The sequence below is a fragment of the Aythya marila genome, assembly GCF_965140915.1.
Source record: "Aythya marila genome assembly, chromosome: 11".
Classification (NCBI taxonomy): domain Eukaryota; kingdom Metazoa; phylum Chordata; class Aves; order Anseriformes; family Anatidae; genus Aythya; species Aythya marila.
This window is the reverse complement of record NC_139052.1, coordinates 18,746,739-18,759,964: the sequence shown is the minus strand read 5'-3', so window position 1 is coordinate 18,759,964 and position 13,226 is coordinate 18,746,739. Positions and strand designations below refer to the sequence as shown.

At 49.5% G+C, this 13,226-nt stretch overlaps 1 protein-coding gene across 1 annotated transcript in view; it reads left to right on the top strand.

Annotated features, from left to right (window-relative positions):
* The window catches only part of CHSY1 (chondroitin sulfate synthase 1), a 57,119-nt gene extending 49,435 nt beyond the window's left edge, over nt 1-7,684 (top strand). Inside the window, exon 3 of the mRNA XM_082768876.1 lies at nt 5,121-7,684. Within this exon, the coding sequence (XP_082625002.1) occupies nt 5,121-6,713 (1,593 nt within the window). The 3' untranslated portion in view covers nt 6,714-7,684. The remainder of the gene's footprint in view (nt 1-5,120) is intronic.
* The last annotated feature ends 5,542 nt before the right edge of the window (nt 7,685-13,226 follow it).

Genomic DNA, 13,226 nt, shown 5'->3' with positions numbered 1-13,226 from the left:
TTCGGGTCTGGGTCAGAGGCAGCCCCCCTGTACTGGAGAAGCAGAGCTGAATCATTTGCCCCGTGGGTTAAAGCCATGTGCTTTTCACCAGGACCCGACATTTGGGAATTCAGCTCAAAACAGATTCTGAGCACACTTTCTCAAGCAATAGCCACGATAATTAGTCATTAGCACCTATCATGTTTTGCTTCCTTAATAGCCGGGGGATAGAACATTTGTTAATACTTAGTGGTGTTTTCTTGGGGTTTGTTTCTGTTAAATCAGAACCTTTTGGAAGCAGAGCCCGCTGTTGCAGGCAGATCTCCTAAGGCCTGCAGTTGTGTCTCCATATCCCAGAATGGCACGTTCATTTTTTCTTGGTTTCTTCTGGGGTACAGAAGGCTTCCAGGTTAGATTCTGGTTTATTCTTTAAAAACAAAGCCCATATCTGTGGGTCAGATACACCCACGGGGAAGGACGTTTCACAAAATGAGCAAGGTCTTCTCTTGAGAGTTGCCCGTGGTGGCACTTGTCTTTCTTCTCTCTGTCAGGTCAGCTCCGGTTCATCTTGTCCCCCCTATCCACAGGAGGACAGCTTGCTTCCCAGCTGAGAGGTCCGGGCTCCTTTATCCTTGTTTAGCTGAGGATGAAGCTCTCTGTTTAACGCAGGCCAGAAAGAGGGAGGTTCTCCTCCACTTGGCCATCTGCAGGTCTTGGGTAACGAGACTGTTGAGCTTGAGGCCAGAGGTGAAGTGCACGATGCCAGCTTTGAAGGCACATTCACATTTGCAGCTTTTCTCCTTTTTCTTGCCGAGTTAGGCTCACTTGGTTTGAGAAGCTCTCAATGAATAGATATTTTTAAGCTTTTTTCTTGCTTCAATGAGATAGCATTTAAGGGCGGTTGTGTAATTAAACAGCTACTTGGTATTGTTAACAAAAGATTAAACTCGGCAGCGACTCTCCTAACTCACAGATGCCTTGGGAATTCAATGACCTTGAGTTTGCTGCACTTGAATCTTGCCTCAGACACTTGGCTTCCTTTCCCAAATGCTTTGCAGAGGCGAGCGAGGCTCTGCGAGGCTCCGGGGTGAAGCAGGCGCCTTTCACCCGGTGCCACGTAAGAAGAAATTGTGCTGACCGAGTGCATTTCTTGCTCAGAGCATGCCCTCGGGTCACGGTGGAGCACATCTGGGGCTGCCTCTGCTCCTCTGGCAGCCAGCTGTGGCAGTTTGGGGTGCTGGCTGCTCGGGATGTTTGGCAGAGATTCTCAGTTTAGGAGATGGAGCAAACGAGAAGCAGTGGTGCGTGATGGCACTGGTGTGAGAAGTGACTTGGCTGAGGGATCAGCTGGGAAGAAAGCCCCGTGTCCCAGCCTAGTGGCATCTCTTGCATCCCTTCCTAAATTTTGGCATTTGAGGGGGTTACGGGGCCGAAGGAGTGGCCAAGTTGGCTGGAAACAAACATTGACCCCTTCCTTCCCCATGTTTCCTCCCACCATAACTGCCCAGGAGCATCTCCAGTCACGCAGTGGCTGGCTGTGGGACTGCACCTCGGGATTTAAAGCAGAAAGGCTGGCGGGATAAGAACCTCGTGGATGCAGAGCTGTGTTCGGAGAGGTCCCTGCTGGCTGAGGAAGCAGGGGGCTGGCAACCTGCTGTGGCTAATTGCCCCGAAGCGGCAAAGCCTGATGATGAGCAGTGCCCCCATGGGGGAACAGCCCCTTGCCAGCCGCCCACGGGCATCTCCTCCCAGCTAGGTGACACGAGCCAGGTTTTTCGGGCTTTAATTAGTTTGGCTTTGTATTTAAAGCACATCTCGGGCATTTCCAAGGCTGCCGTACGACATGTCTTGTCCGCGAGTGCTTTTCATGAGACTTGTGGGGCTGTGTTTTCCGGGCTGTGGCAGCACAATCTGGAGCTGTGAGAGAAAGCCCTCGGGGGCCGATCCGTGGCTGCAGGCCAGGTTCTGCATAAACCGGTCTTATTTTTTAAGTCCATTTTCTCCGGTACACTTTTTTTGGCCTGCAAAAGACTTCTTCATTTAAAACGAAGAACATAACACTCTCTCTTTCAGTTGGTCTTCTGGCCGGGCGCCAGGAGTGCCCACAACAGCTGTACCACAGTTTAAACCTTCAGTCTCTAATGGTTTGGGGAACATTAGGGTTTTTAAGGCTTCAACAGGTCTAGAGTAAATAGTGATCAATAAAGAGTAGCTCTTCTTTGTATCCTTACGCTCTCGGCGCTCCGCACTAGAATAAAGCATGCTTAGAATATAATCACTGCAAAATTAATATCCGTGAAAGGCTCTTTTTTTTTTTTTTTAGGGAATCACAGAGAAACCTGTTTCCCTGAAAGATGAGTTTGCAAGAGTTCAGCGAGCAGGAGCCGGGTCAGAGCCATGTGAAAGCTGGCACGTAACGCCCTAAGACACGTGCCCTGCTGTCACAGCCCACGGGGAGCTCCGAGCTGCTCCGGGGCAGGGACAGCAGCTTGTAGGGATCCCTGTCTCTTCCATCTCCTGCTGCCCACCCATCTCTAGTCGTAGGGTTGTGTAAATGTCTGGTCGCTGCCCTGCTTCCCATGAGCTGCACTCAGCGTGGGTCAGAGCGCTTGGCTCCCTGCAGGTGTCACCTCCTGGGCTGGAGCAAGGTGGCCAGCGTGGAGCAGACATCTCCAGTCCCGTTCGCTCTGGGTTGGAGCACTGGGAAAGTCTCGCAGAGATTTGTTTTATTCTCAGCTCAGAATTCCAGCTTTTGGAAGAGGAGAGAAGTGCTACTGAGCACTGAGAAGTGAACCTGCCTGGCCAAGGGGCTATTCCTGCATGGCAAGCCACATCTTGGAAATACTCCTGCTAATTTTCTTTTGCTAGGGGTTCCTATCTGTATTTCCACTGGGAAGTTTCATAACATTTTCCTACCCATCAGTATCCCATTAAAACTTTGTTGTGTAATCTAAAAGCCTTTCTGCTTTCATGGTTTCCTCTCGCAGCTAATTCGGAATGCCCTAGATGGCAGTTCTGGAATAAATGCACTCAGGCTGCATGGTCTTGATTTTGGTTTTGTATAAATTGAAAACAAGATCTGAAATTAAACCCCATTGTCCGTTTCCCTTTAAATAACAGTTGCCTAATTATGAGTTTTAAGAATATTTATCTAATGCTACAATGCCCTGGAAAGCTTGTGCCTGTGGTTGTAGTTAAAATGTCGATGAGATCTCCTGCCTGTTACCATGCACATTTTATTCGTAGTGCTATATATATAGAAATATATTTATATATATGTATATGTTGTGTTGCAGAGGGTAGATCAGTGGAGTCAGGACAAATATACATGGGGGTACTGCAGCTTTTGTGGCTTTCTCTTGCTATGTGAGCTCTCCGTTGTAATAAATTGTGCTTCCTGCCTAAGTGCATGTGATCTGAGGTCTCCGAGAGCCCTTAGCCCAAGCAGCAAGGGTCAAAGTGGACGAAAAATAATGTGTTAGTAGCAGAGGAAGCAGCACAGGGACACCAGTGATGAACAGGGTGCCGGTGAGTGGCAGAAGAGGCTGCTCGGGAAAGCCTGAGCACCTCTCTGCTGCACGCAGGAGCACACAGCCAGCCTCTGCCTATGGCACTCTTAAATCCTGCACTTTTCTTAAATCCTGGGCGGCTCGTTTGTGCCGTGCCAAGAGCCCATAGCCAGGAGCTTCTCTCTCAGCCACGTCGTGGTATGATATTAATAAGAGGCAGCCTCTGGCCCGAATTGCTTCCAGGCAGCAGGAGTCACTCGGGGGAGAGCGGGCAAGAAGGTGAACGGGGGCAGGAGTGGAGATGGGGAGGGCGAAGAGACGTGGAAAAATGTGCTGGCTTTCTCAGCCCAGCTGAAATCCCCCCCAAAATGAATGACATTTGCTGAGATTAAAACCCAAGCACACGCAGGTTGCTCCTGCGCTGCCCGCAGTGACCGCTGAGGTTCAGGTCGAGGGATGTGCACAGCTGGGTCCTTGGGGCAGCGGCGATTAAACCCAGGTGTCAGCTTATCCCGGGGGTTCAATGTCTGTCCACAATAATGGGAAAAATGTGATCGAGGGCCTAATAAAACAGGGCCTCTGCGGGGCCCGAACAGCTGGGAGGAGCATCGATTCCCTGCCTGAGAGGGGGCCTTTCTGTGCCTGTGCTTCTCCTCTTCGTGCTCAGTTCAACTGTCGTCACACTTGGGTCTTTGTTATGTTTGTCTTTGGGATTTTAGCCCCGATAATTTTTACAGCCCTTTTGTAGGTACTGTATTACCTATGGCAGATTCTGTTGGCAGCAACACAGACTGGCTCCTCTGTTAAACAACGCCTCGGTGTCCACTCCTCTGGCAGGTCGATGGCATTTGTGTTTCGATCCAGAATCAACCCGTGACCTTTTAAAATGCCCATTGTCCAGGCTGGTGTGCAGCACTGACCTTGAGGGTTAGATTTTTTTCCCCGTCTCCTCGTTCCAGCCTTCTGGAGCTGCTGCAGGAATCTCGGGTGCATTGGGCTTTCCACTGACATTTTAATTGACAGGGGATCTGCAGCTTTTTCATCCTTCCTGCATGGCACTGCAGTACTTTCGGCTGGCATATTCAGCACCTTGACCAAAACATTCATCAAACTGGATTTTTTTTGTGTGCCTGTACTCTGTAGCTTTAATACCTTTTACAGCAACTGGGTGTAATGGAAAAGCTGTCATCATCCTTGCTTACTATATATTCGGCATCCTTCTTATTGTTTTATTATCATTATTAAAGCCCAAGGGAAGCAGAGGAATAGTGAGAGTTTTGTAGTGGAGGCTTCGTGTTTGTGTTTCCTGGCGATCGCTGTTAGGAAGCAATGAGCTTAGGATCTCCTTACTGCTCAGTTGTTTGGCTGACGCTGGCGTCTCCAGAGTGGGCTGTAGTAATCCCAGATCCACGGTAGATGTTTCTTTCACCAGTTTACAATGAATAATCCTCTTAATTTCCTCGACTAGCAGCTGGTATTGCTACAACCTGTGCCTAAAACCAAGAAGGGCTTATTCAGAAAGCCTTCTGGCCGCGCGAGCAGGGAGGCATTTTCTCCCCGTGGGGGCTGCGTGGGCTGAGGTTCCCAAGTCCAGCGCTGCAGGGCCGCTAACTTCTCCTTCCTCTCTTCTAGATGCAGCAGCTGTTCTACGAAAATTACGAGCAGAACAAAAAGGGCTATATCAGAGACCTGAGGAACAGCAAAATCCACCGGGCTATCACGCTGCACCCCAACAAGAACCCCCCCTACCAGTACCGACTTCACAGCTACATGCTGAGCCGCAAGATAGCGGAGCTGCGCCACCGCACCGTGCAGCTGCACCGAGAGATCGTCCTGATGAGCAAGTACAGCAACACAGAAGTCCACAAAGACGACCTGCAGCTGGGGATGCCCCCCTCCTTCATGCGGTTCCAGCCCCGCCACCGGGAGGAAATCTTGGAGTGGGAGTTCCTCACGGGCAAGTATTTGTACTCGGGTGCCGACGGGCAGCCCCCTCGCCGAGGAATGGACTCGTCGCAGCGGGAGGCGCTGGACGACATCGTTATGCAGGTCATGGAAATGATCAACGCCAACGCCAAGACCCGGGGGAGGATCATCGATTTCAAGGAAATCCAGTACGGCTACCGCAGGGTGAATCCCATGTACGGGGCAGAGTACGTGCTGGACTTGCTGCTCCTCTACAAAAAGCACAAGGGGAAGAAGATGACCGTCCCCGTCAGGAGGCACGCGTACCTGCAGCAGACCTTCAGCAAGATCCAGTTCATGGAGCACGAAGAGATGGACGCCAAAGAGCTGGCCAGCAAAATCAACCAGGATTCCGGATCCTTGTCCTTCCTCTCCAACTCGCTGAAGATGTTTGTTCCGTTCCAGCTCAGCAGATCAAAAGTGGAGAGGAAGGAGCTCAAAGACCAGAAGATCAACATCCTGATTCCTCTCTCTGGTCGTTTTGACATGTTCGCGAGGTTCATGGGGAATTTTGAGAAGACGTGCCTCATTCCAAACCAGAACGTCAAGCTGGTCGTCCTGCTCTTCAATTCCAACTCCAACCCCGACAAAGCAAAACAAATCGACCTGATGAGAGATTACCGCTCCAAATACCCCAAGGCCGACATGCAGGTTTTACCGGTGTCTGGGGAGTTCTCGAGGGCACTGGCTCTGGAAGTCGGATCCTCTCAGTTCCAGAACGAGTCTTTACTTTTCTTCTGTGATGTTGACTTAGTGTTTACCACAGAATTCCTCCAGAGGTGTCGAGCCAACACGGTTTTGGGTCAACAAGTATACTTTCCCATCATTTTTAGCCAGTACGATCCAAAGATTGTTTATAGTGGAAAGGTTCCTAGTGACAATCATTTTGCCTTCACCCAGAAAACAGGTTTCTGGAGGAACTATGGCTTTGGTATTACCTGTATTTACAAAGGTGACCTGCTTCGAGCCGGCGGCTTTGATGTCTCCATCCAGGGCTGGGGCCTTGAAGACGTAGATCTATTTAACAAAGTCATTCAAGCTGGCTTAAAAACTTTCCGAAGCCAAGAAATTGGAGTAGTCCACGTGCATCACCCTGTTTTTTGTGACCCCAACCTTGATCCAAAACAATATAAAATGTGCTTGGGGTCCAAAGCTTCGACGTATGGGTCCACGCAGCAGCTGGCTGAAATATGGTTTGAAAAAAATGACCCGAGTTTTGGGAAAAGCAGCAATACTAATGGCTCAGTGAGGACAGCCTAATGTCCAGCTATGCTGGAAAAGACTTTTTTTTTAATTATCTAATTTATTTTTGGGAAAATGTTTTTTGATAATTCACTTTTAAAAGACCACACAGGATATATTTTAGAAATCATCGTTGTTTTCTTACAAAGTGCTCATTTTGAGAAGAACAAGGCCGTTGTTTTTTTTTTTTGTTGTTGTTGTTGTTGTGTTTTTGTTTTTGAACAAAACTGTGATCAATATTTGCCTTCAGACAAACAAACAAAAAAAATGTTTTAAGAATTATCTGACCGATCTGCGGAAGCCTGACTTGAATTAGAATTTCCTTATGAACAAAAGATTGTTTCCTACCTTTTCCATTGCTGTCTTCGTTGCTAGGATTCTGTAAATTGGGACCTGAGCGTTCAAGCAGAGTGACAGAACGCTGTATCTAAAAGTCGTTGTGACTGCTGCAGTGCACAGATTCTGCTTTTTTTTTTTGTTGAGGATAGCCTTTATTTTTGAAATTGTGTTGGAACAAAACGAATCAGTGTGGCGATGGTAGGGGTGTTCGTTGCAGGAGTTTTTTCAGATGGCTGATTATTTCAGTTAAAAATACACTTCCACTTGTTATGGCCAGGCAACTTGAAGGGAGGGGAGAAAGTAAGCACAGCCTGCGATCAGATGAGTCCTCGTAGAAATTTTTGTCTTTTATATTCGGTCCGTGTGTGGATCCAGGGTTGGAAGAATCCGTGGTGGATTCTGTGCTTTACCCTCAACCGCTGTCCTGTCCGGAGCCGAGGCCGCGTGGTAGAGAGAGGCTGAAGCATAAATGAATGAAATAAATCAAATGAGAATCCCTCGCAGAAAAGCGACAGTACACACCGAACAATTAGAGCTCCCTAACGAGGACTTTGAAAAAACTTCCAAACAAAGTGTACTGCACCCGATTGCATCGATTTTGTTCAGTTACGTGATGTTAATGGGAACAATTATTACATTTGATTACTAGTTTTGTTTTGTTTGGTTTTGTTTTCTGTATCTGATAGACCTTTAATTTATTTAATATCCATTGTTTTAGGTTCTTGACCTTTCCTTGAATATCTGTTAGTCATTTTAATATTTTATATATATATATATGTGTGTGTAAATATATATATATATATTAGGAATGTATTGCATCTTCTCACTGATAAGGTAGTGTACATCATATTTGCAGCAAATGATCTCCAAAGATTACTTTCTAAAATATTTTTTCATGGATCTTTTTTTTTTTTCTTTCCCAAATTTCTTTAACATTTTTGGAACGGCTTACGAAAGCTTAGGAATTTTTCTTGGTATCCTAAGAGGAATCGGGGATGGGGAGGCTGAATACAAGGAAAGTGTGATCCCTATGAATTAACACCTAGCAAGGTTAGAGAAAATATACAAAATAAAGTGCCTTAAAGCCAGAAAGGGAACCCTTTACACTGAGACTTAAGCAGTGAATGGACGTTGTCGTTGAAGCAGATGATCTGTCGGGACCTACCTACCTGTAAATATCTTGCTCAGCAGAAACAAAAAATAAAAACCAGCGAACAATATATTTTTCTATCGTATCCTCCAGCACCATTTTGTCTCGTTGCTCTCAGTTCCACTTTGCCTACTCTTTGGGAAGTGGAGAATGGCGAAAGAAAGGAGAAAAACCGATGCTTAGGTTGTTGCCACGTCTGAGGGGATCTTATGGAGTAATTGCTATTCCAGTAGAAAAAAAAATAACCATTGTTTACACATGTATGGAATATGAACTGCAACTAGCGTAGAGTCGATGTCTTATAATGTTCATCGTTTTTTGGTGACAGTCCCAAGGATGTAGGTACTTGGATGGATTCAGTGCATGGAATTTTTTTTTTTTTTTTTTTAAGACTTGCTTCTAAGATGCAATAAAGATTTTTTATTTGCAACCGGAGCTCCTCATGTCGTCTGCCTCCGTCCGTGCCCGTGACGCAGCCTTGAAGGTGAATTGGCCTGGGGAGGTGGAGCCTGGCAAACCAGCCCCTCTCTTCCAAAGGGTTTTGACCTCTCTGATGTGTTTTGGCCTGGAAGGAGCCTGGTGCCACCTCGCTGGGCTGGGGGAGAGGGAGAGCAGCCTTTGTGGTGGGTCCCTGGGTGCTCCCGGTTGGGTTTAATGGGGGCTTTGGGCTTGTCCCTGGGGAGAGATTAAAAGTGCTCCCTCTGCTAACAGAGATGTCTGAAAACAGCCGTAACGACACATCTGAAGTGACAAGGCTGAATAATTGAGTTGCGTTTTGTGAATTCAAGACAGTAAAAATTATTGTGGAAAGCACTGAGTGCTTACTTCGAATAGCTCTGCTGCCTTTATCACGGGTGTTCAGTATCGGTGTGGGGCTTTTTGATGTGAAAAATAAAGTCCCAGAGCAAGAGTTTTAGGGATTACAGAAATGTTTCTTTGCAATAGGGAGGGGGGAAAACAACGACTTGTATTTGTGGCTGCAGAACAGAGCTCAAAGAATATGAACCCTAAAGAACTGCACCAGAGGATGGGGGGGAGGGAACAACTTATACTTCCACCATATTTATTAAGGTTTATGATTATGCAGGACTTCTTTAGCCCATAACAGCTGGTAGAAGCAGAATGCATTTAAATGCAAAAAGCCATTTAATGAAAAGCACCCGTCCAGAGTTGTTTTTTTTTTTTCAGTTGCTGCAGTTTGCTCCAGCTCCCAGACGAGCCCAAGGAGTGAACACGAATTTTACACCAAGCTTGGAGTCAGCTCCTGAGGCCCACAGTTTAATTCAGCACGTATTTTATGGACTTGCAGCTTCAAAGTAATCCATTTTAAAGTTCAATTTTAAATTATAACCATCTATGATAAAGTCTAACCTTATAAAAGAACATTTTATGCTAAAATAAGCTCTAGTTGCTGCCCGAGTTTAAGGAGGTTGCACAGGTGGAAGCCATTGGGTCTCAGGTGCTAACCCAGCCTCCGACGGAAATTACTTTTGGAGCTGGGACATTGCCCTTGCAGTTTGCTTCATTTCTTCAGTTCAGGGAGAAGGTTTCTAAATTTTGAAAGGTGAATTAGCAGCGGGGATGCCAGGAGCGTTTGCCTGCAGCCTGTTCAGATCCACAGGGTGTGAGGATGTCAGTCTGAAACAGCGCGGTTACTGAGAGCAATTTGCTCAGCTGCTTCTCCTGCGCTTTAAAACTGTTAAAAAAAAATGCAAGGCACTTCTTTCCCTCGTTCTCCCTGTGTGCTTAGCCATGGTGCAGGGTGGCAAGGGCAGCAAATCTGCAGTGAGCCTCAGGCTGGCGCATGATGGAGGCTGTGCTGGGCTTTGTGCTTTGTGCATTAACACAGGAGTTAAATCAGACCTGACCCTTCAGGGAGGAGCTGGATTTACTGCCACCCTTTCCTAAAAGCGCTTCCTCTCAGCAGCTTCTGCCCTTGCTCAAGGATAAATGGCATGAAGAGAGGGGATGGGGAACGAGAGGAAACAGGACTGGGAACAGCAGCACGGCGCTTCAGTGGCCACAGCGCTCGGAGCGCCTCTTTGCAGGTTAAACATTTGTGTGCAGCTTTGCAGAGTCACGGTCCGTGGAAGGATTTCAAGTTCTGGTCCTTCAGGCACAGTGGGTTTTTATTGCCCTGAAAATGAGTTACCAGCTTTGGCCTCCAAGCGAGTTCCCTGGACCTGGCCGTACGGCGCCTTCCAGCAACATCAGCAAGAAAGTCCCAGCCCCGAATCTGCTTAGTCTGGAGTTTTCGGTGCAGCGCTAACTTTACGCTGCAAATCATTAGACTAAGTCGTTTTGCATGAATACTTGCTAAAAATATTCCGCTTGCACAGCCAGCCTCACTCGAAAGGTTTTTGGAAGCCGTCCTTCAGAGGCCGTGCAAGCTGCGCGAGCAGGTTTCTGTTCGCCCGGGCAGCCGCTGCCGGGTCCCCCCGAGCCCTTTGCTTGGGGATCAGGTTGCTGGGCCCTGCTTTAATAACTGGTTTTGTGCCCAGCTCTGTAATCTCTACTGCTCTGGGGCCATGAGTTATTGCTCTGGCTGGAGCAAATTCACTTTTTTTGGGCCAAAATGCGCTCAAAGGCTTTTTTTCTCCACGGGGCATGGGCAGTTTTGGGGACATCAGCTCCCCCAGCTTGGGCACATTCAAGCTGCAGCGCAGACTCATCCCATGGGTTTACCCCCCCCCCCCCCCCCCCCCATGTCCTGCCCCTTGGCACCGCTGCCCCAGGAGCTTCTCTGCCCTTTTCCAAGCTGCTGCCAACGTTTCCCAGGTGCAGGCGCCCCCAAAGCAGCTCCCTGGGGGGAGCGGCGCTGCCAGCGCAGAAATCCACCGGGCTGCAAATCACCTTTATGAGCGGGGAGAGAAAAAAATTTAAAAAAATTGAATTAACCTCAAAAAAAAAAAAAAAAAAAAAAAAAAAAAAAAAAAAAGCAGACGGAATACGGGGCTGGCTGTATTTACTTTCACACTTTAATTCAATAAAAACCTCGACTTTAATTGACCTGAATGGGCTCCAAGGTTTCCAGCGGACTGGAAGCAGGGGTCCCTGGCACAGGGGAGCTTCGCCGGGCGCGGGGCCGGCTCCAGGCTCCTGCTTTGCTGCTCGCCGCCTCTTTGTTCCTTTAGAGAAGGAAGACAAAAAGGAAAAACCCCCAGAACCCACACCTTTCTGCTTTATTGACTTTTCAGTGACAGGGCTCCTGCAAGGGGCACACTTCAAAGCCGCTTGAGTGATTGTGTGCTAAAACAAATGCCCAGAGCAAACAGGCTGTGACATGGGGAAGCCGGGTGCTGTTTGCTCTGCTGGCGCTGGCTCTGCTGGGGGTGTTTTGTGTGGTTCTGAAACCAAAGGTGGGCCCTGGGGCACCTATCCCTATCCCTAATCCCAATCCCTAATCCCAATCCCAATCCCTAAACCCAATCCCTATCTCTCTCCCTGGCTCCTTCCCCATCCTCATCCCTTTCCCCACCCCCAGCCTATTCCCCGTCTCCTTCCCATTCCCTTCTCCTCCCCTTCCTCATCCCTTCCTCTCCGTGTCCCCATCCCCATCCCTTCTCCTCCCCCAGCCCCATCCCATCTCCATTCCCCTCCTTATCCCCAACCCATCTCCAAGGCTGCAAACCCAGGGACATGACCGATGGCTTCTGTCCCTGCAGGCCGATGCTTTCCTTCATTTCTGCTCTTCAGAGCAAGCGCCACGGTCCTGTGCCTGGCCCCCAGCCCCCCCCCCCCAGCCCTGGCTTCTCCCCCAAAATAATAAGAAAAAAATTAAAAGAGGCAAAGCAGCGGGGCACTGCCGGGATCACTGCCCCCTCCTCCTGCTTCCCAGCCAGCTCCCCGCCTTGAGACGTGGCCAAGGTAATTCACGTCAAAACACAGACAGGGCTGGGAGTCTGAGTGGAAAGGACTTTGTTTTGGTTTGTTTTTTTTTAATTGAATTTTTTTAATTGCTTTTACCCCGAGCATCCCTGGGCCGGTTCTGGCAGGGCCCAGCAGCTGAGGAGCCGAGCACCACCGCCTTCTCCCAGGAAATGAGGAGCCGCGTGTGAGCACAAAGGGACTTGAGAATTGTTTGGGTCTTCTTTGGGAAACTCGACACAGCTGAAAAGTTCCCGGTTTTGTGACAGCTCCTCGGCCCCCCAGCTGGGGATTCGGGGTGCAGAGCATCCCTGTGGTGCTGCCCAAACCCCTCAGAAACCCCAATCCCCAGGGGTCAGAGCGACGGCTCCCCGAGGAGCGTTGATTAGGGCCGGAAGATGCTCAGAAGTGCTTAATGGGGCGGAAACCAGCAGCCCCCTGCACCTCCACCTCCCGTAACAAGGCCCTGGGGGTGCCGAGACCCCCCCGTGGCTGCCCCGGGACCCCGCGGCCGACGGGGGGCTTCCCGCCCCGTGAAAGCTCTGCGTAAAAGGCCCTATTGTCAAGCTGAGGAACTAAGAAATAAAACAGGACCGAATTGTGCGGAGGAGCCTTCGCCGGCTCATATTTTTCCTACGGAGCGGGCCGGGCGGCGGGGGCCCCGCAGGACGCGGCGCGGGCGCCTTAATGCTGCATTCAGCAGCGCTGGCCCCATAAAGTCCCCTTGTAGGGCCCAGCGGGGCCGCGATGAATGGGGCCCTGTGGCCGTGCCGGGAGGTCTGGGGGTGGCAGAGAGCACGGCCCCGCTGCGGGGCTCCCCGTTCGTGATGGGGATGGGGAATAAAAACCTAGGGGAGGGCTCGTCTCAGGCAGGAGGTGGTGTCCAGGGACATCCCCGTCGGGCTGGGACTGGAGGAAGCTGCTGAAGGTGCCGTTCTTACGAGTTTTTAAACCCCAGTGACATTTCTCCAGGCAATGCAGTGAGGAAGATGAACGGCTCGCCCCAGCAGGGCATCAGCTGCCTCCTGCCCACAGCAAATCCCAGCCCGGGGACACGGTGCCCCTAAACCCCACCCTGTGCCCCCATCCCAACCCTGTCCCCATAACATGCCCCAGGGTGAGCCGAGGACACGCTGGCAGCCCGAAATAGCCACCCTATTTCCTGTCCTTTTAAC